The sequence below is a fragment of the Narcine bancroftii genome, chromosome 14 (assembly GCF_036971445.1).
Source record: "Narcine bancroftii isolate sNarBan1 chromosome 14, sNarBan1.hap1, whole genome shotgun sequence".
Taxonomy (NCBI): domain Eukaryota; kingdom Metazoa; phylum Chordata; class Chondrichthyes; order Torpediniformes; family Narcinidae; genus Narcine; species Narcine bancroftii.
The window spans coordinates 47,467,103-47,489,820 of record NC_091482.1 but is presented as its reverse complement, the minus strand read 5'-3'; the positions used below and the strand labels follow the sequence as shown (position 1 = coordinate 47,489,820).

General features: G+C 42.6%; 1 protein-coding gene and 1 long non-coding RNA gene across 9 annotated transcripts in view; one reads left to right on the top strand and one right to left on the bottom strand.

The window, feature by feature from the left end:
- Window positions 1-8,766, top strand: part of arnt2 (aryl-hydrocarbon receptor nuclear translocator 2) — a 347,931-nt gene extending 339,165 nt beyond the window's left edge. For 7 of the 8 annotated variants that reach the window (XM_069910315.1, XM_069910319.1, XM_069910317.1 and 4 more), the window contains one exon: window positions 2,707-3,463. In XM_069910315.1, coding sequence (XP_069766416.1) covers window positions 2,707-2,805 — 99 coding nt within the window. In that variant the 3' untranslated portion in view covers window positions 2,806-3,463. Of the gene's footprint in view, window positions 1-2,706; window positions 3,464-3,613 lie in introns of those variants that run through there. The other variant, XR_011348485.1, reaches the window with a different exon arrangement.
- LOC138749220 (uncharacterized) lies at window positions 8,286-13,637 on the bottom strand. The gene is made up of 2 exons (XR_011348487.1): window positions 13,022-13,637; window positions 8,286-11,608 (listed from the first exon to the last, which is right to left on the bottom strand). It is a non-coding gene; the product is annotated as an uncharacterized lncRNA (long non-coding RNA).
- Window positions 13,638-22,718: the final 9,081 nt, after the last annotated feature.

The window sequence follows — 22,718 nt, the reverse complement described above, 5'->3', positions numbered from 1 at the left end:
GAGTGACGGTACATCGTTCCCTGAAGGTAGAAACTCACGTGAATAGGGTGGTGAAGAAGGCTTTTAGTATGCTGGCCTTTATCAATCATTGCATGGAATATAGGAGTTGGGAGGTGATGTTGAGATTGTATAAGACGTTGGTGCGGCCTAATTTGGAGTTCTGTGTGCAGTTCTGGTCGCCTAATTATAGGAAGGATATAAACAGAGTGGAGAGAGTGCAGAGAAGGTTTACCAGAATGTTGCCTGGGTTTAAGCATCTGGAGTATGGGGAGAGATTGGACAGATTGGGTCTTTATTCTTTGGAGCGTAGAAGGTTGAGAGGGGATTTGATAGAAGTATTTAAGATTATGAAAGGGATAGACAGAATGGATGTGGATAGACTATTTCCGTTAAGAGGAGGAAAGTTTAAAACAAGAGGACATGAGTTAAGAATTAAGGGGCAGAGGTTTAGAGGTAACATGAGGGGGAACTTCTTTACTCAGAGAGTGGTAGCTGTGTGGAATGATCTTCCGGGAGAAATAGTGGCGGCGGAGTCAATTGTATTATTTAAGAAAAGGTTGGACAGGTATATGGATGAGAGGAAGATGGAGGGTTATGGGCATTGTGCAAGGTGGTGGGATTAGAAAGGGGTGTTTGGTTCGGTGCGGACTAGAAGGGCCTAATGGCCTGTTTCCGTGCTGTAATTGTTATGTTATGTTATGTTATAAGTAACCATTAACTTGTTGAATTTCTATTGCTGCTGGTTTTTGGGGTCCCCTGGGCTCGTAACAGCAGTGTTTGCTCGGGTGCTTGCCCTGCCCACAAAAGTAGCATTTGGGGATCACCCGCCATGGCTTCAGAGGTCAGGTTGGGAGAGGAGTGCAATGATGCCTGCGACCATTTGCTCACAGTGCGAGATGGTTCCCCCGTCCCATGATCGCAGTGGCCCAATGGCGGCTGTTTTGGAGGGCCACCTTCAGCACCTCTGTTAATTCATCCGCCTTTTGGAAGTAAAGTAGCCTCTGCTCCAAGAGTCACCGTCTTAGGTGACTGAAAGATCAGGGGTCCGACTTGTGAGAAGAGGAGTTTCAGTCTGTCCTCGTCCAAGTTAACAATGTTTGTGGTCGCCATCAGGAAGTCCTCAAAGCAACATAGCCAGAGTTCAAATGTTTTCGGGCTGTCAAGAGGATCAAGGGTCTATGTTGAGTCCCTCTGGTTCTGGGTATTGCTGCTTTTTCTTTGAAAAATATAGTCAATAAATTAATGCACCATCAATTACCACAAAAGACTGAGGTTGTGAAACTGATAGACTTTTATTGACTCTAGACTGGGGCAGCAACCAACCTCTTCGACTGATCGTGACCGGAAGAGTGGGGAGCATGCAAAGGACTAATGGGTAGGATCGGTCTCAGGAGGCCTGTCCAGCCGGCAATAGCCAATCACTGTATAACAGTGGTTTACCGCAATCCTGATCACTTTTAGGTTATGTTAAGGATTTTGGGCTGCTGATCATGGAATTCACCTTAAAATTTTTTGGGTATAACTTATTTTGTGATTTAATGTCATATTTTAAATCTACTAATGTATTGCCCACAAAGCAAGCTCTTTCGGTGAGTCCAAGCATGCCTGGAGATGCACTCAGTGTAGGTGCTATGTAAATTGGTCTTAGGCCTGTGCATGCTTGGAAGGCATTTAAAGATGTTGAGAATTTTCTTGGCAACTACATCCAACAGATTAACAACGTGCTTCCAGCATATAAAATCGTGAAATACAACGGTTCCTGGAAAATTAATTTTCTACCTTCGCACTTGGACATCTTGCCTGCTGATCTTGGTGCAGTCAGTGACGAACATGGTGAAAGTGGTATCAGGGCAACTGGAATCCATCAATGCTGGCCGACTATTGCTGGACACTTACACAAGAGACATCAGATGCTGAGTACAAACAAAAATCAACAGCGAAACATTTTTAGGTCAGTTGAATTAACGCAATGTGTCAGCATCATTAAACATGCTAAATTCAACAAAAGTTAATTTAATGTTTCTCCATCATCCTACATGATGCAACAAATCTGAAATTATCTTTGTGTTCAGCTTGAAATTGTCTATTATAAATTTTTATCAAGAAGAAAGCCTTGTGAAAAAATTTGTTGTCCAGTGTAATTCTTCTTTTGATTTGTAATTCTTGGTAATTATTTTTGAATGCTTCTAAAAGGCAAGAGATGTGGGTTAGCTATCACAATTCTATCTTGCTGTTCTGGGGATGGTTTCTTCTCCCTTGCCCACACGATGGCATTGCATTGCACAGAGCTGGCTGATGCCAGAGCCATGCTATTTTGAATTGTAACAAATTCACACCAGGTGATTTGGAAAATGTAATTCTGTATTTAACTGCATGGGTCCAAGCAACAAGTTCTGGCCCAATGTGCGTTCTCAGCCCCCTTTTATACCTCTGCAGTGTGTGGACAGTGCAAATCAGTGCAAAGTTTAGGATGACCCAACAAGGTAGGATCAGTCAGCTAAGATCTTCTGTGTGGGTCCAAACTTGTTATTATTTTCTACAAGATGCAATAGTTCTTAAACCATATTGATTACACTGACATGTATGTTAACTCGTATATACATTATCAGGCGTATGTTGCATGTTTCATGCTTTAGTGGCTTTACATTCACATTTTCAGGGTATGTGTTCCAAAACTCTAAGCCTACGATTGTTTTCCACTTGCAGGATATGTTATCTATGCTTGGAGATCCAACACAAGGCACTGGAAATTACAACAACGAGGATTTTGCCGACCTAAGCATGTTCCCGTCGTTTTCTGAATAAATTGTTCAATCGATCTCTGCCTGCTCAGTAAAAATTGACCACTTCAGTGAAGATCTTCAGCTTAGTAGGAACTTGTTTTCAAAAGCTCAAGCCACTATAAATAAAATCAAAAGGGATGAGTTCAGTGATAAAACCTAACAATATTGAACATTCCAGACACAGCTGTGCACCTGCAACAAACCTGAGAAATGTAATGAATACTAAGATGTCCCCAAACATTGCAAGATCAGCCCTTCAGTTGCCCAATGAGAAAATGGTTGCAGTTGCTATTTAATCATTTCTCAACAGTTTGAACTTTATCGCTGTGCAGTTGCAGTGAAACGGTTAGCATTTACCGTCATTACTCCGTACAAGTAACAATTTCAGGATTTCGTGATGTGCTTTTGTAAACATGGGAATCTAGAGGTTCTGATGGCAATGTACCACCAACCAGCAGCTCTTTGCAATTCTAGTCTCCTCATGAGTTCAGTGGGGGAGAGGAAACTGGGCTGTCCACCCAGTATTTACAGTACAGACAATTCGGTGCCAGGTCCAAAGAGACCACATTGATTTGAATACAAGCTACCAACTGCATGAGCATAAGGTAAAACGTAGTGATTTTTTAAAAAATTGTAATTAATTAAAAATACTCTTGTATTTGTGCAAGAATTTTTTTAAATCTTTGATTTTTTTTGTTTAACTTTGTCACTAATGCAATCAGAAGAGTTCTGCAACTTTAATATTTTAATTTAGAATTTTTAATTGTTAAAATAGGTTTTAGTTTTTAATATTTTAATTTATTTAAGTTCTTTCTTCTTTTTTTTTACAGTTTTTTCAAAGTTTTTGAATGTCTCAGAAACTCAGTATTTTTGAAAGATTGAATACTTGTCAGTTCGGCCTGGATCTGGAATATAACTTACTACACAGCCAATTCTTTTCCTCATACTGTGGCCAGGGCTTCCTTGGACCACAATGCCGTGCCTGTGTCACGGAGAGCCAGAACGAGGCACAAAGCCTTGCTGCAGAGAATTCCCCCAGTGATTTCTGCAGATTCCCACTGGGAGGATTGCTCAAGGCAAGCTTTTTTTTTGACTGGACATCATCGAGATGCCACTGACTGCACATTCTGCCCACTTTGTGTCGGAATCATACCTGCTCCGTTAGCAAGTGTCATGCATTGCTGCCCAAATGGGTATAATTTCGAAAAGCCTGAGTTCACAAGGCAACACAAGGAGATTATCATCTCATCTCGCAGTCGTTTTAAAAATGAATTCTTTTACCATTCATAAACGACAAAATGTATAAATGGCCTCAGTGGTATAAAGAAAGATTTCAACAAGCAAGGAATGCCTTTGCTTTGTTTGATAAGATCAGCATTTCCTTCTCCATATGTGTGATATTATTCACTGTTGTTGACCACTTGGTCAGCAGGCTCCAGCACTGTCAGAATGCCTTGAAAACCAAGACTGTTCAAATGTCAAGTGTGGGAATTTTTGTCATTTTATAAAAGGAAAGTTCCCAATATCTCAAAAGTGCCAATTCCTGAACGAAAGCGAAGGACCAATAAATCCTTCCACTTCACTTCTTCCTGCTGGCCACACAACGATACCATTCTCTATCTTCACTCGAGAGATCAATCTCACAGCTGGCTGCTTCAGGCTAATTATAACCAGTTTGTTTCTTAAAGGGTCCATTTTATATTCATCATTCAACTCAAGAAAGGCGCCCTCAAATATATGCATTAACTTCAGCGGCTTGCAGTCAGTGTTATGTGCAATGTTGTCCAGATTTCCCTGCGGTGTCAACGCTCCCTCAATGGTGTTTCTCAGTCCGACATAGAGGGGGGCTCTCCTATTAGACTGTCACCCCCACCACCAATGGAATCAAAGTGAACAGTTCAAGTAAGAAGTAGGGAGCGTGGCTATCATCCTGTGAGAATATTGGTCATTTTGAATTTGTTTAGCATTTACTGTGTCCATATTTAGGGAATCATAACCCCCCCCCCCCAGCCAAAAATACATAATTTAGTGAACATTCCTAAATTTAAAAAAAACTCACTTAAAATGCCCTTTGAAAAGATTTCTCTTTCAATAAACTTATTTATAGCCAGAGCATCACTCCCTGAATATTTGCTCCAGATAATTGTCCATTATAAAGAGAAGTGCAAGCTTTTTGCATAAATTAAATCTGCAAACACTGATGGTTTCAAAAAAAGATCAATTCTTTTTCTCATACTGTGGCCAGGGCTTCCTTGACCCACAATGCCGTGCCTGTGTCACGGAGAGCCAGAACGAGGCACAAAGCCTTGCTGCAGAGAATTCCCCCAGTGATTTCCACTGGGTGGATCGCTCAAGGCTTTTATGATATTGATTTCACTAGAATTTTTTTTGACCGAGTTGCCACTATGAGCCATCTCCTTTGATTCAGAAGATGAAATCTGTCCTTGGTTCTCCGTGTCTGTATCGTTGGTTAGTTGCACACCTGTCCCATGTGGACTGGAACCAAATGTACAGAGGCGAGTGGACCAGAAAGCAATGCTGCTCTGTGGATTTGCTGAGGGTCAAAATCTCCATCTACAACTTAACTCGGGTACATTTCGTAGGCCTTCCTTCCCTTGTTTGATTTACAATAGCTACATGGCTGAACAAGTGCTGTTCCAGAGGGGAAAAAATAATCCTTATTTGATTAAAACAAAGCTTCCACATTTTGGTTTCCTGTGGTTAGTTACTCATCAAACCTAATAAAATGCATTGGCGGTATGGCCAGTATCACAAAAGGGAGCAGGTCGAACAAAAAGAGAAATGAACTTTGGAGGGAAAGGATAAGAAGAAATCTGCTCTATACAATGTGGTGAGTTACTGTGCACCTTGTGAATTCAAATCCCATTGGCGAACTACCCTGATCTTTTATATTATCGAAGAATAATGACATTCCCATCAAAATGCAAAATAAGCCCAGAATAATTAAAACCCTATGCAAGGTCATGTTGCAGTCTGTAAATCTCTAGTGAGATCACTTTTACCATATTGTGTTCGGTTCTGGTCACCTCATTGCAGGAAGGATGTGGAGGGCACAGAGGAGATTTACCAGGATGTTGCCTGGATTGGAAAATAGGTCTTATGAGACAAGGTTAGCAGAGCTGGGACTTTTCTCTTTGGAACGAAGAAGGATGAGAGGAGACTTAATAGAGGTCTACAAGACAATGATAGGCAAAGATGGGGTGGCGAGCCCGCACCAGTTTCCCAGAGCGGGAGCTGCAAACACCAGGGGACATCCATACAAAGTGAAGGGAGGAAGGTTTAAGGGAGACGTCAGGGGTAGGTTTTTTACACAGAGTGGTAGGGGCCTGGGATGCCTTCCCAGGGTGGTGGTGGTGGAGGCTGGAACATTAGGGGCATTTAAGAGACAAGCCCATGGATGGATAATACAGAGTAGGGAGGGTTTAGTTTTTTTAGATGGGCTGAAGGGCCTGTACTGTGCTGTTCTATACTCTCCCCATCAATGAAGGAAAAACTATACAAGAAGTATTTCTTTTCATAGCCAGTGTTAACATACTAATAATTGCAAATATCCATACTTAAATTTATTTGTTAATGAGTTTATTGTCATGTACAATGTACATTTCCACCCCCATTCTTACTTTCTGCAGTTGAAACAAGAATTAAAAATTAAAAGTTAGCACCGTTCCAGAATTGGCTTCTGTGCATTTTGGCTTCTCTCATTTTTTATTGTGTTTCTACCCCCCACACCGTTATAATTCCCTTTTAATACTGTCCAGTCAAATCTGCCACTGTTCAGCAGTTTCATTGTTGTCCACTTCTGTCAGGTTAAAACCAGTCTGATAGCCACAAAAACTCCATGTTTCTGCAGTGCCTTTAACATGAAATTTCTTTAAGCATCACTGGAAAATTGTCAAATAACAAAAAAATTTGATCAAGAAGGTTGAGTTAAATTGAGACGTGAGAATTGGGGAGGGAATGAAGAAGTACGTTCCCAAGATGGTGAAAGACACGGCAACCTCTGCTGGGCTGCAGTTACATTGGGATACATCAGGTACCTGAGTGGGAGGAATAAAGATATTGGAATGTTTAGGCCTGGAGATGGTCAGAGAACAGAGGATATGATCACAAGGAAGAGAATTAGAAAATCAAGGTCTTCACAGAGTTAGAGCCAATGGATCAGTAGCATTAACGTTAGGGTTTGGGTATCTCAGTCCCAGGGGATTGCCTCAGTGGAAAAATAGTGTTCTTCAGTGTAATTCTGAACTAATCAGGTGGCTTCACTGTGATATTAAACTGATAATGGGTCCAAAGTTGTCACCCAAAGTCCTACCTTTACTCACAACATACGGTTGTTTTATTTTTGCAGCTGCTCTGGGTGGTTTAAGTACAAAGTAATTTCTCATTCTCCTCATCTTCTGGAGCTGATGTTCCTGAAGAAACCTTTGGTTCCAGGCAGATTTGCTTTGAAGTCATATTTGGCCTGGGTTAATCATGTGGACACTTAACTTAAGGGGACCATTTCCTGGAAAAGTATCTATAACACGTTCAGTTGTTTGAGAAACTATCAGCCATGAAAAAAAACCTCCTTGTTAATTTAAGCATTCTTGTTAATGTAAACATTCTTGTCAGTGGTCATCCTTGTTTTCATTGAACATGTTGAACAAATGTTGAGTGTAACATATTGAAGCTTGTTGAGTGTTGAAGCGTCTGTCTGCTGCGTTAGATGAAAAACTAATTTCCTCAGAATTTTAGCATAGAACTGACTAATATAAATGGAACTGTAAATACTGTAGTTAGGAGTACAGTGAATCAGTGTTTTAGCAGATGTTTCGTGTTTTTGGTGTTTTGTAAGTACCAGTCAATGTAATTTCATGTAATGACGCATTCTAATTTCTGCAGAAGTACTTTTATTTTTGTATATTGTAGTATCATTGAATTAAGTGTTTCATCAAGGAAAAAATGTAACTCCACCAATAAATATTGTTCCCCAAGTCAGTGTAGTTGTAAATGTGATTGTGCAGATAAGTTTTAGGAAAATGACGATTTTAATAACTACTTCTTGACCATTGTAAAACTGTTTTACTGAAACAACTTGATGTGGACCAAGCATTAATCTTAGAGTAAAATCCAAGTTATCTGTCCCAAAAGACACTCTGCCCAATTTTCTTCCATTGACTTTTATAGAAGGCCAGAATAGCTAATGAGGGGAGGAGGGATGGTGAGAAGGAGGGGCACACATAGAAGATTGGGACTGTAATGGATAGAACTTTTGCCACAACTATTTACACCCTCATCAAAGACATGCTTTGCCCTATTGTGTCGAAGAAATTCTTATGAATTCAGAGAATATAAAGCATTTGGGTAATTTTGCTTCATATAATACAGGCTATCTCAATACCTTATCAATACAAATGTATAGAACTTTGTGTCATATTGTGCATTTTGTGGCATAAGTGGCCACAAAATTCAGATGCATATCTGAAAAAGTATAAGCCAGCCTTCTTTATGAGTGACATTTATATATAAAAATATAGATTATAACCTGCATTGTTCAGTTATTAATGCGATTAAAACAGAAGTGTTTTAATTCCAAATATTGCTCAATTTTTCTACAATAACACAAAGCCTTAATTATTTAATTGCAGTCCTTCATTAGTGATCTCTTCTGAGGGATCTATTCCAGAGCCTGTGATCTTAAAGTAGAAGAGCTTCAGTTATCATTGCCATTTTGTTTCAAAGTAACATTTTACAGGATTATCAATTTTATTCATTGTTTTTTTTCTGTGTAATACTGTTGTAGACAAAACCAGTTTGCATTTTATCTGCTATTGCAAATAATTTACAATTAATGTGAAAAATATGCTTGTGTCTTACATGTGACTTTAAATATTAACGTAGCTCGTGTAAACAAAAGGCAGAAGTTAAAGAAGTCATTGATATGGTGTATCTGTATTGGTGCTAATAAATCAGACTAATAGCTCTTGTCTGTCCATTCGCTTGCTTTTCTGCACAGGTACCTGACCTTATTTTTGTGGTAATAATATGTGACACAGCTCAGTTCAGGCCCCCTTCAGGCAGCCACTGGGAAATAAATTTAGCAATCGTTGAGGAATCGGAAACTAAAACACTGCAGAGGCTGGAGATCCGAGGCAAAACCAGAAAACGTTGGAAACACTCAGCATAATGGGTGAGCAAAGAACGGGCTTCGATCTGAAACATGAACTCTGCTTCTCTTTCCACAAATGCAGCCTGATCTGCCAAGTATTTCCAACATTTTCTATTTTTATTTCAGTAATTAGTAAATTTGCAAGGTGCCGTTTGTCAAAACTTTTCATTGTTCCTTAATTTTCAACTTTTTAAAATTTAGACATGCAGCAAGGTAACAGGCTATTTCGGCCCTCGAGCCCGTGCCACCCAATTGACCTACAAAGCCAGTACGTTTTTGAACAGTGGGAGGAAACTGGAGCACCTGGAGGAAACCCACGCAGATACGGGGAGAACGTACAAACTCCTTACAGACAGTGCAGGATTCAAACCCCAGTCTATCGCTGGTGCTAATCGCTATGCTAACCAGATTGCTCTCATATGAGTGTTTATTTCCAGCAGACAGGGGTTTGTGGAAGTATCTAAATAATTCTAACTTGTGTCATCCAATCCATCAAACTTCCTTCACCATTCGTCAAGATAAAGGCTGACCCACTGCCTCAGTATCATTGTCCGTCACAGTCCCCATATCCCTCGATTCTGTATCAAGCTCTATTTTGAGTGAACTCAATGACTGAGTTTCTGTGGCCCTGTGGGATTGAAATGTCAAAATATTCGCCACCCTCCACATAAAAGAAATTTCTCCCCATCTCACTCCTAAAAAATGGCCTAATCCTTTTTCCACATCTGTGACTCTCAGTCAGATGAAATATTTGGCATGTCCTACAAGAATCAGGTGGGGGGGGGGTCACAGATAGTGTAGCGGTTCGTGCAATACCGTTACAGTGCCAGCGATCCAGGTTTGAATCTGGAGCGATCTGTAGGGAGTTTGTGCCTACGTAGGTTTCCATCAGGTGCTCCTCTGGTTTCCTCCCACCCTTCAAAATGTACGGGGGTTGTAGGTCTTCTAAGTGTATTTGGATGGCACTGGCTCACGGGCTGGAAGTGGCCGTTATTGTGCTGTATGCCTTTAAAAAACTGTTTTAATTCTCCTTTCATTTTTACCATATACTGCTTCACTCCCTCCCTTTGCAAAGTATATCCCTTTTTCGAGTAAGAGACCAATAACTTGCTGAGTTTCTCCTGCATTTTTGTGTAAAACTGCCATCTTACTAATGATCCCGTACAGTTGCACCAAGATGTATTTACCCCTGTGCTCAAATCCTCTCGTAATAAAGGCTAACACCTTTATTCGTAGATGCAGTTTGAGCTGGACTTGGCTACACAGCCATGACTGTACAGGGAGTAGAGTAGGGGATGACGCCCACAGCCAGTACTCTCTGTACTTGGTATGTGAGTGGCATGGGTAGTGGAAAACCTGGGATTTGGAGCACAGGTCACACATTTTTATATGGTCCTATCCCTTGTCATTCCATGCTAGGTCGTTGCAGGGGCATGGTCAGTCAAGGAAATGCATTAAACTAGAGACTATATCAGAAAGTACATTCATGTACAGAGAGAATCCTTCAGGAGAGCTAGATTACCAGTCTGTCCAAGAACATCACTCGAGGAAGTTTCATGGAACTGTTTATGGTTCTCTTAGAATCATGTACAGCGCAGAAGCAGGATCTTTGGCCCATCTGGACATCAAATTCTGGATTTTAAACAAAGAAAAATTGAACAGGCGTGTTGAACAGGTCAAAGCCTGAGACCAATTTGAGTGAAGATGGTTCCAAATTTCCATCCCTCTGTGAGGAACTACTTCCTGCCATTACCTTTCAATTGGACCCAATTTTAAGGTTAGGCTCCTTTGTTTTGAACCTCTGCCTCTGAAGTTTTAATTTAATGATTCTTTTAATGATCTCAAACATCTCAGATAAATTGCCCCCTAATCTTTGACACTCAATTAATGAAGACTCATTTATGTAAACTGTTCCCACAATTTAAACCTCTCACCTCCATGTCCCGGGACTCCAAAGTTTCCTGAAAGGCTTTGAGCAATATTTTAGATAGGGTCTTGAGCAACATGTAATGATAACATGATCTCACATTAATCAGCCGAGACTCTCATAGTCACGAAACAATATTTATGAATACTTGTCCTGTGTTGTTTGTCTGTATGTGCGTTATGTCTGGTTATGTGTCTGCGTTTTTTGCACCGAGGTCCTGAGAACGCTGTTTCGCTGGGTTGTACTTATGCATCAGATGACCATAAACTTGACTTGCCTTGATCTCCATCCCTTGTGTACCACTCTCTGAAGATAAAGCCAATGTTCTCACATTCTTTTTCAACATCTTCAGTGGTGATAATGTATCTCCAATACATCTTGCACCACATTATTTGGAGACATCATTAAACATGGATAAGTATTATCTCAAACAAACCAATGCAGTGAAAAGCTGAGGATCCAGTTTAGGTCCCAGGGATACCACAAGATGGACTCCACCAATTTTAAGTACAAACATTGACACTGTGTCACCTATCGAATTCTACTTTTCATTTTAAAAGTCTCTTTTGTGTAAGCGTAATAAACCCTTTCTTGAAGTTCATTTGGAGGGATTTTCTGATTTAACTCACTATTCCTCAAAACACCCCATTCAACTCTTTAGCCGTCTCACAATGGCCGCTTGCTGATGAACCAGAAAGTGCTGGAAATATTCAGGAGGCCAGGCAGCATCTGTTGAGAGAGAAAAACAGAGTTAATATTTCAGGTACAAGGAGAACTTCGAAAGGCTTGGTCTTCCAGGAAGTTAAGTGGCAGTGAATTCAATGCTAAATGCAAAATAAGCAAACTGCACTTGTTCGTGGGTGAGGGGTACCCTGATGCTCATTTCTAGCCCTGAGGACTCGTCTATCTCGAGTGATCTGCTTCTGTCCCAGAAGCTGAGTCCTTGCTCTGTGGCCAGTTCCTGCACCCAGTGGTCACCACCTCTCCCTACAACAGATTATGCTCACTTCATATCAGATATTACATTAAAAAGGTGATCATGATGGATTGGATTAAGGACACCATTTTCTTCATTAATGGAAACCCCTTATACATTATTTCACTGAATTACGAGTGCTTCTGGAGTAAATGTGTATATAGTAGCATAATGGGTAATTTGATGATTCTATCAGTAAAGGTGCCAAGTTGGTCAGGGAGTGGGGGTCTGGGTGGGTACCTAAGGGTGTTTGTGAATATTCATGAACTTGTGTTGGTGTTTCTGTAAAGGAAAAGGGGACACAATGTACACCTTTATAATGTGAACAAAGTTGTTTTGATGTTCAATAAATATAAATAAAGGTCACCATTTTCCAATACTGACAAGTTCTGAACAAAGAGATTCACGAGGATTTGCACGAAATCACCAATCCCTATTTGCCCTCAGTCGTGGAAGCCACTGCCTTGGGCTGCTTACAGCCCTGGTGAAGGTGCCCCCCCCCCCCACCCCGAGTTGTGGCACCAGGACTGAGACCCAGCAATGGTGAAGGACCATTGACCTGCAGGAGGAGCCGTTAGGTGGGGGTGGTCCCATGCACCTGCTGCCCTTGTTCTTGGCGGCAGGCTGTGGGAGGTGCTGTTGGAGTAGGCAGGATAAGTTCCTGCAGTCCTTGTACACAAACCAGCCACCGGGTGCCAGTTGTGAAGGGGACAGTCACGCAGGCTCCTTTGACCCGGATACGGGAGTAGATTTTGAAGTGTTGAAATGCCTAACAAGAAGACTGAAAGTCGAGACAGCATGCCGCAGCCCCAGAGACCTACCCCACACGTGGAAAACTCAGCCTCTCGTGAACTTGTATCCCCAGGCAGCCTACTGTCAGACCAGGAATAACAGGTAACTGACTTCGAACGGCTAAAGCCAGCAGCGCTGACTGAATTTTGCAAAGACACTGTAGAATCCATTAAAATGGAGATAAAAGTATATATTAAAAAAGAACGATCTGCCTTTAAGTCAGAGCTACAGACTGTGAAAAAGTGATTCATGGACGAAAGAGCATCTACTGGGACCAAACAGTGAAATTAAAGATTTTGTTGGGGGAGATAGAATGTTTAATGTCGGGGTGTACCTATGACATCTGCTGAAAGCAAAAGAAAATGAAAACTCACCGCCAAAATGATGAAGCTGGGAAACAGGTGTGAGGATTTGGAAGCGAGGGGTGGCCAACCTTTTAATTTTTAATTTAGACTTACAACACGGTAACAGAACATTTTGGCCCACGAGTCCGTGCCGCCCAATTAACCTACAGCCCCGGTACGGACGCCTGGGCTGAAATAACTTACAATGCTGTATGTGTAAATTAAAAGGTTGGCCAGGACTGCTGTACAGGAACTGCACCACAATGTGATGCAGCCGGCCAGGACACTCTTGACAGAGCTCTTATAGAAGGTTGACATGATGGTGGCCGGTAGCCTTGCCCGCTTCAGTCTTCTCAGGAAGTGCAGTCACTGTTGCGCCTTCTGGACAATCCAGGAGATGTTGAGTGTCCACGATAGGCCCCTAGTTAAGCAAGCTTAAAGGAACTTGATACTCTCCACTCTCTCTACCACAGAGTTGTTGATGCCTAGTGGAGGGCGGTCGTTTCTGGTCCTCCTAAAGTCCACCATCATCTCCCTGGTCTTGTCAACATTGAGACTTCTTCCACCAAAGTGGAGTGATCCTGTCATGGAAGTCGTGTGACTTTCAGTGTTAATTCTCTTGTGGCAAGGTGCAGGCCCATGTCAGCTGTTGACGCTGGAGATCTGTTCCGCTCCGGATGTTGGGTGTGACCTGTGCAGGTCTGGTTAGAGGAACGGAAACTCTGTTCATCTAATCACAATGACAGCACACACGTTGTTGAACAAATCACAGTGATCTCATGAATGCTGATTATAGATTTTAACTGCTGAGATCCTCTGCAGCCTCAACACGTTTCCTGTGTATTTTCCTGTGTTTGCTCATCAGTTTTGATGTGTTCAAAAGATATACAAGCCTTGTCGTTTTCCTCGTGACCCTGTTTAACTTAGGCAGAATAAGTAATCACCTCATCCGTAGCACCTTGCATCACAATGTTGTGTATTTCATCTTTGACTTTACAATCAAGCGTTGCATGGTTAATTTTGGAAAGGATCGGCTTCAGAAAGGTTAGATTTGCAATTTCAAATTAATAATATTCTAGTGGGAGGTGGTATTCCACATGAATTATATTAATATTTAATACAGTAAAACCCTTGGTATCTGAAATTCAAGCAACCAGCAAAATAATCGAGGAAAATAAATTAAAAAATTAAAATAAATAAGAATAAAATAATAGGTCAAAATATGCAAGTTTAAAATTGTAAAAGTGATTTTTTTAAATGAAGTAACACATAAAGATGGAAGCAAATATTCAGCCAGCAGAGGGCCTTGGTCGGGCTTTGCTCGTAGCAGCTGTTTGAATAAAGTTGAGTGAAACAGCAATGGGGGTCACCCAGGATGAAGAGCTGGTGGATGCCGCTCGCCGTTGGGGCGACTCTCTTAAAGTGTCTCCTTATCCCTGCTTAGTAAGAGTCACCCCGGTCAGAGGCTTTATCTGTAAAATTGGGTTGGGGGGTGGGGGGGTAATTATCTATAATGTTAGCCTTTCGGGCGGCTCCGTGGGGTGGAGGAAACTGCAGAGGTAGTGATAGTTGCTTTCAAAGAATGTGATGGAAAATAAAATGCTTTAAGATTTTTATATTCATGCATATTCATGCAAGTGAAGTTTGTTCAGTGTAATTACAGCAAAGGAGGAAAAACCCAACACCCAACCCCAACCAACCAATTTTCCCCTGCAGCCGCTGCAACCGTGTCTGCCTGTCCCGCATCGGATTTGTCAGCCACAAACGAGCCTGCAGCTGACGTGGACTTTTACCCCCTCCATAAATCTTCGTCCGCGAAGCCAAGCCAAAGAAAAATTTTTGTCTTTTCAACTGTTCATGTGTATTAGGCATTGTAACAGTAATTCTCAAGCAACCAGAAAATACACTTATCCGGCATCTGCCAATCCCCATTGCTGCCCTATTACCAGGGGTTTTAGGGTATAACAATACGGCAGCCATTTCCAATGGGAGCCTCATCACGTTTAAGTAAGATCCTTGTTCTTTTTTCACCTTGTGTGACATGAATGATTTTTACAATTTTTATGCACCTGTAGTCGCTAGCAGAAAAGTACGGAAGAAACCAAAATTTTACTGCTTCACAGTGAAGGAAGGAAAGAGGACCTATAAACTTTGAGCAGAGTCCAAAGGGGGCTATAAACAAAAAAAGACTGAGAATGACTGATCTATGTCCACTGGTTAGGCCTCACCTGGAATATTCTAGGTAAGTCTGGGCCCTCTACCCTAAGAGAATAGGCACTTGCCTCAGAAAGAGTACAGTGAGACTTCACCAGACCGATCACTTGCATGGGAAGATGGCTCAATGAGAAACTAGAAATCTCTACGCTGTAGTGTTTAGAACCTTGAGAGGTGATCTCATTATGTACAAAACACCTTCATTCAGACATGGTTTTAAATCCTAGGGCAACTGAAGTCAGGTATTTCAACAGGTCAGTGGACATTTTACTATCAGAGCAGGATGAATTTACAGAAATGTATTTACATTCAAGGGAATGGTGGTGGTGCAGTGGTTAAACGACCAGATTAGTAATCTGCATGCCTTGTTGAACAATGCGGAGATTTTAAATTCAAATCCCACCAGCTGTGGAACATGAATCTTGTCTTCAGTTTGGAATTTGAAAGAATTACAACGTACCTTTATAACGACGACCATAAAACTTAAAGGGCGGTCATAAAAAAAAACAATCTGGTTCATTAGTGTTGTTTAAAAAGGAAGAAATCTGTCATCCTTCAGGTTTTGACAGGAGAGCTGTGGAGATGCTGTTTTCCAGAGCTTTGGGGACAAGAACCCAAGGGTCTTTGCCTTAAAACAAGGCGTTAGCCATACAGGACAGAGGCATTGAGAAGAGAAGCAATTTCTCACCCAGACAAATCTTTAGAATTCTCCACCCACAGTGGTGTTAAGGCTCAGTTTGACAGATCGATGGAAACAGGAGATATGATGGCAGGGCAGAGATGTGTCACAGAGGATGAAGATGGGCTGTGGTCTTATTGAAAGGCAAAGCAGAGATGAGGGTCACAAAGTACAGGATATAGGAGCAGAAACAGGCCAATCAGCCCATCCAGTCTGCTCCGCATGGTCAAATGGTTGCTGCTTTTATTTTTCACTGCAGTTGTTGTGTGGTTAACTTGATAATTAAATGTAAAGAACTGAGCTTTGAGAACTACAAAATGTTAAATAACCCAAAGAATTACCATTCAAATGAGAGGCTCCCTCCCTCCCGTCCTCCTGCCTCTGATCCACTCACCTTCTAGTCCACAGTTGGCTGCTTTGTTCTTTCTCTAGCTTTGCCAGTGGCTTGTGCCTCTTCCCACTGTCTGAAGCTTCGGCCTGTGTGAAGGCATTTCGGGAGCCTTTCATTGCACTGGCAACCAGAATCAGAATTTATTGTCGTGAACATGTGACGAAATTCGTTGTTTTGTGGCAGCATCACAGTGGAAACATTTATATAAACCACTTTACAAAATAAATAAAAATAGAGCAAGAAAAATTCAAAGTGAGGGGGTGCGGAGGGGAAGAAGCTGTCCTTGTGCCACTGAGTGCTTGTCTTCAGGCTCCTGTACCTCTTTCCTGATGGTGGCAGTGAAGAGGGCATGGCCTGGGTGGTGGGGGTCCTTGATGATAAAGGCTACTTTCTTAATACACTGCCTCTTGTGGATGACCTCAATGGAGTAAAGTCTGATGCCCATGATGTCACAGGCCGAATTAACAACTCTCTGGAGTTTTTTTTTCTTGTCCTGAATGTTGGGACCTCCATACCAGGCAGTGATGCAACCAGCCAGAATGCTCTCCGCGGTCCACCTGTAGTAGTTTTCAAGAGTCTTCGGTAACGTACCAAATCTCCTCACACACCTCACAAAGTATAGCCGCTGGCAAGCCTTTTTTTCGATTGCATCAACCTGGAGGCTCCAGGACAGAGCCTCGGAGATGTTGACACCCAGGAATTTGAAGTTCTTGAAGCTCTCCACTGCTGAGCCCTCAATGAGGACTGGCTCGTGTTCTCCTAGAAGGTGAACCATTGATAAATCTTCAGCCAATCTAATGGCTACCCTGATACTTGACTCCAATGACCTCCCAGGAAATACTCTGGCCAATTCTGCTCATGCCAGGTTCCCACAAACAGAATATGTGAGAACGGTTCTGTTGGACCTTTAACTCCCTCCTCCTGATCTAGTGGGAAATGCTCAATGTCTCTCCAAAAATGAGGCATTGCTGATTGTCCCTTGATGTGTCTCTGCAACATCAGCCTGGAGCCTTGTGCTCGTTGAGTGTGAAACATTATCCGGTAAAACCCTTGGCATCTGGCACCTATGGAGATTGGTAGATGTCAGAGAAGTGAATTTGCCAGTTGCTTGAGATTGCTTTGCATTGTGTGGATTGGCAAACTAACCACCAGGGGGCACTGATTTTAAACTTTCATATTTTTTACCTATTTATTTTCTTTTTTTTAATTAGCGTTTGCTTGAATTCTGGACAAGGGGGATTTTACTGTAGTCGGGTTGGAATGGAAGAAATCTGAGCAACATGTACGATCCTCCTCAACTTAGTAAACCAAACTCCTGGTTTTGGCCTGCCTGCATTGGCCTGTCCCTCCAATGTGACCCTCAGTATATAAAAGTAAAAGATAAAAATTTCTTGTTTATTTTATTAAGTGAAAGCATTGTTTAACGGATTTAATGTATCTTATAGATTGAACTTTAAATAAATGGGAAGGGGGGAGAGGGAGGGAGGGAAGGGAGGGGGAAAAGGGGAGAAAATGACACTATATATTTGGTCAATATGGTTTATTGTGTAAAAAATTTTAAAAATGGCAGCTCTTTTTATTCCTTTAACTGCTTCATTTGAAAAGTGACATTTCATTTTCAAGGTGACGAAGGCGGCAGAAGAATTGTGATCGGCCAAATGTCGGAAGGGGCCTGTACAGTTGGATCCCAACGTATAAAATTTCAAAGTTTTGATGGTTCTGTTCCTGCGTTTTTTCAGCAAATCTCGCGTTTTTTGCCCGATTTCAATTTACGATCCTTTCAAGTTACGATGCGTGTCCCGGAACATGTGTTTTTTTTTTGGAACAGTGCAGGCAATGCATGAGATTCCTGCTGCCATTCAATCAGCAAGAACTGCCTTGCTTTAATGACCTTCAATATGTAAAGCTGTTCTGAATGTTCAAGGCCAGCCTGCACATTGGGGCAGTGTAGCAGGAGCAGATGGCAGGATGTTTTGTGGAAGAGATTGCAATTCATCAAATTAATGAAGTAAAACTTGGCAAAGAGTCAATTGGAGAGGTGGAGAGGCATAGTAAATGGGGCAGTGCAGTACACACTGGGAAGGCGGGCACAGAGACAGCTGTGAGCTCTGTACCAGGAGCGAAGGACCAAGGTTGTTCATGTAATACTGTTTGAATTCTGTGATCACACATGCAGCGTCAATTGAGATCACATTCAAATTCCTACCGCCTTCAGCGCCTCAGCCAGCGTCCAGTGAACCATACCTACTCCGTTCCTTCAGCCACCCATCACCCACCCGCTATTCACCCGTCCCCATCGCCCACCCTTCCCCTTCACCCTAACCACCCTACCCCCTCACTCACCCACCCTTTCCCATCACCTACCCACCCTGTCCCATCACCCACTTGATAAGAGCATGCTCCGCTGTGCCTCCACACCTGACATGCATCAGCGATTCCTCAACACAATAATTACAGCATCAAATCACATTGATCGGCACTCATGAATACATGTCCCTCCACAGAGGCACAGCTCACTTAACCCACACCTGTTGGCCTCCTGCTTCTTGACCCTCCCTGAGTGTTCTGCGCTGTCCCAGTCATCCTGAAGTGTCCAGGTCCAGAAACAAACAGGAGCCTTGACGACCTGTGGGAGCCTAGCCCGTGGATTTAGACACTTCAAATCTCGGCCACAAATACAGTTTTAAGCTACGCTCATTCAAAATCCATCAGGAGTTGCCCCACCACTGCTTTAGAGAGATAGAGCATGAAGGCCCTTTGGCCCATCGAGACTGCACCAGCTATTTACACAATCCTGCAAGAATCCCATTGATATTGACTGGTGGGGAAGGGTTGAAGTGAACAGCTCCCGCTGCCAAACACATTCAGCTGTGCACGGTCACGGGCAAGTTAATCTAATGCATCAGCCTCAGGTCTGGTGACACTGCTATTGCTCTTGCTGTCACTTGCACTCAGCTCTGAGGATGACAGCCCCAGGCTGGGTTGGGACAATCAGTGGGCATGGGGGAAGAGACAGGTGGTTCACAGGAGCAGATCTGATCAGAAGGAACAGCCAAGGGAGCTCGATGGCAGGTGGTAGAGAGCCAAGGGGTTGGGCCACGGACAAATCAGGAGATTCTTGCCCACTCATGGAAGCATCAGGATGTGGAGCTCACTCCCACAAGCAGGTTTCAAAGTTTGCTGACCAACAGCTGTGTGTCAAACCCCCTGTCATGTATAATTATCTGATCAAGCCCTCCTATTGGCCGGTTGTACCTGTGGCCCTGCCCCACAGGCTCCTGCATAAAGGTGACTGTGCAATAGCCCCATTACTCAGCGCAGAACAACCGAACAGTAGGGATATGCTCATTTCTCACGTGAATAAAAGCCTATTGATTTTTTTGCCATAGTCTTTTGAGTGATTGATAGGGCATCAAGCCAGGGAAACAGTTGAGATGGAGTGGAACAAAAAATTGAGCTGTAACTCAAAGCCCACAGATGCTGGAAATCTGAAATAAAACTAGGACATCCTCAGCAAGTTAGGCAGCGTCTGCAGAGAGAGGAACAGAAACAAACAGGAACCTTGAAGACCTGTGGGAGCCCAGCCCGTGGTTTAAACACTTCATGTCTCATCCACCAAACACAGTTTAAAATTACGCTCATTCAAAATCTCTTGTCTAAACTGGGAGAGAAGTTGCAGTGAAAGCAAGGTGATGGATAGGACAGGAAGAATATCTGGTGATGGTTGAGGAATTTAGACATATAGCACGGTAACAGGCCATTTCACCCACAAGTTCATGCTGCCTAATTTACACCCCATTAACCTATACCCTCCCCCCCCCCAGGTACATTTTGAACAGTGGGAGGAAACCAGGGCCCTCAAGGAAAAACACACACAGACACGGGGAGAACATACAAACTCCTTACAGACAGCACGAGATTCAAACTCCGCTTCGGCCCCGTCACTAGCGCTGTAAAGGTGTTGAGCTAACCGCTAGGCCGACCAGCCGAATTATCTGGTCAATTGGTTACTGAGGCAATTACAGGTAATTAAGGCAAGGGTGTGTGTTAATAGCAAGAGGGTAGGACATGTACCATTTAAACTCGCATAAAAGTCTAATTTTCTGGACCATTTTTTAATGTTAAATTTATCTGGATACTACTTTCAAGGGACTGAAATTCACACAGGAATCTAAAATACTAAAATCAGTAGTGGAAGACCAAATTATGTCTACACAAAGAAAGAACAAAAACAGCATGAATTAAAGTCATAATAGAGTCTGTGCATCAAACCACACGGGGGGTGGTCGGGACCGTGGTAAGTATCTACATTGTTGGAGGGATCTGCAGGTGGCCGGGCCCTAAGAGAGAGTTCACGACTGATGTGTCGGGAACTCCGGCCTGCAGGCGGCTGTGACTCTGCAGGAAATCCACATCAGAGGTGTCAGGAGCTCTGGTGGGCGGGTGGCTGGAGGCTGAAGTGAGAGTTCGCGACCGAGGCGTCGGGAGCTCCGGCCTGTGGACGGCCAGAGCCGAGGTGAGAGACAATTTTTACATGAGATGTATGGAAAATTCCAGCTCTTTTGGCCAAAGAGAGGGGGTCGACTTTTACATGAGTATATGATGTGTGATTACTATGTGGTGTGTATTGTGTGTGTGTGCGTGTATCTGTGCACACACTCACCATGGTCCGGAGAAACGTTGAATCATCTGGTTTTAAGTGTACAATCAGATGATAATAAACGTGAACTTCAACGTCCAGCAGGTTAGGCTGAACTTATGGAGAGGAAAGACACAGCCAGTATCAAAGACAAATGGCTGTCAGCAGAAACGGCCAGTTCTGCCTTGAGGAGTTAAGCAAAACTGAACCTCAGAGGCCCAGACGAGAAATGCGGTATTGTTCCTTCAGCTTGTTTTGGGGCCTTGTTGGAACACTCCAGGAGGCCCCAGACAGGGTAGCAGTGGGATGTGACGGGTACAGTTCAGGGACACTCAGCTGAATGAGGGCACTCAGTAAAGCCATCAGCTCACCGGTGTTTAGTTTCCCCAGTGTAGCGGAGACTGAATGCAGTTCAGCAGATTGGAAGGAGTACTTCACTTGGAAAGGGCTGCTTGATTCCTGGATGGAGGGAGATGGCTGAGATGCTGAGGTTAAGTGAAAGAGGCTGGTGCGGACGTGAACAGCAGCAGGGGTGAGGTGAGATGATTTCCGTGCTGGGTGGGTGTGAACATCTGTAAGTAAACAGCTGAACAAATAAATTAAAGTTTAGAATGAATAATTTCAGCCTGCAACGTCAAAAGTGAATTGCTTGTTTTAAACAAAAAGGTTTCAATTTTTGCAATCTAATAAGTGTCTCATATTAGTTTAGTGACCCTGCAGCTGGGGTCAAGCACTGAAACGTCAGAGGAGTTTCATCAGGCTGCAGCTAAGGCAGGTATACGGTATGTGTGTGGTGAACTGAGCAGCTCTCAGAACCATTAGGAGGTGTCATGACCACTCCTGAAAAGTGCATCCGTTTCCTGTCTTAGTGCGTTCAGGATTTGCTTCAATGACAAAAGAGGAAGAAGAGGATAAACGGGCCCAAAGCAAAGCTTCCGGAAACTTCCGACATGGCAGTCACAGAGAGTACAGCTCTGATGTCAGCTTACCAGCCAAGGCAACTATTATTTGTGTAGTCAGTTCCTGTGAGACCAAAGAACCTCTGCTACATGGTGAAAAGTTCACATTTTTTTAAAATCAGGTTTTTGGTTAGACTTTCAATCTATAAAGGACAGAGTTACTGAGCAAATAACACCCTCAGTGGTTCTCAATCTTTTTCTTTCCACTCACATCCCACTTTAAGTTATCCCTATGCCATTGGTGCTCTGTGATTAGTAAGGAATTGCTTAAAGTGGGATGTGAGTGGGAAGGGAAGGTTGAGAATCATTGCTCTAGACCCAATTGTTACTGAAATATTTTGCTTGAGAAAAATTGTCATTGGCCCATTACCTTTGGAGCACATAACGAGTCAATGAGGGACGATTAAAACAGTGGTTTTCAAACTTTTTCTTTCCACCCTTTTCCCTTACTGATCACAGAGCACCGATGGTATGTGAGATGTGAGTGGGGAAAAAAATGGTTGAGAACCACTGATCTAAACTCAACTGCAAAACACCATCCAGTTTTAATCCAAAGTTGATCTTCCACTGGTTCTCATTTATCAAAATAAATAAATTCATAAGTATCTGCATCTTTTTTTAAGGAGTCTTGAAGGATTAACAATTCTCACTGTATGTAAATTACATATTGACCTTGAACTTCAGTGGAAGTGTCATTTGTGAACTACACGTACGGAGTGATTTAAAATGTAAACAATTAATAATTGCTTTGGGCTTAAGTGAAAGAGGCTGGTACAGAAGAAGAGCAAATACAGCAATGATCTGTAAATTATTAGGACTCTGAATGTGGGCAGATGTCAGAGTAA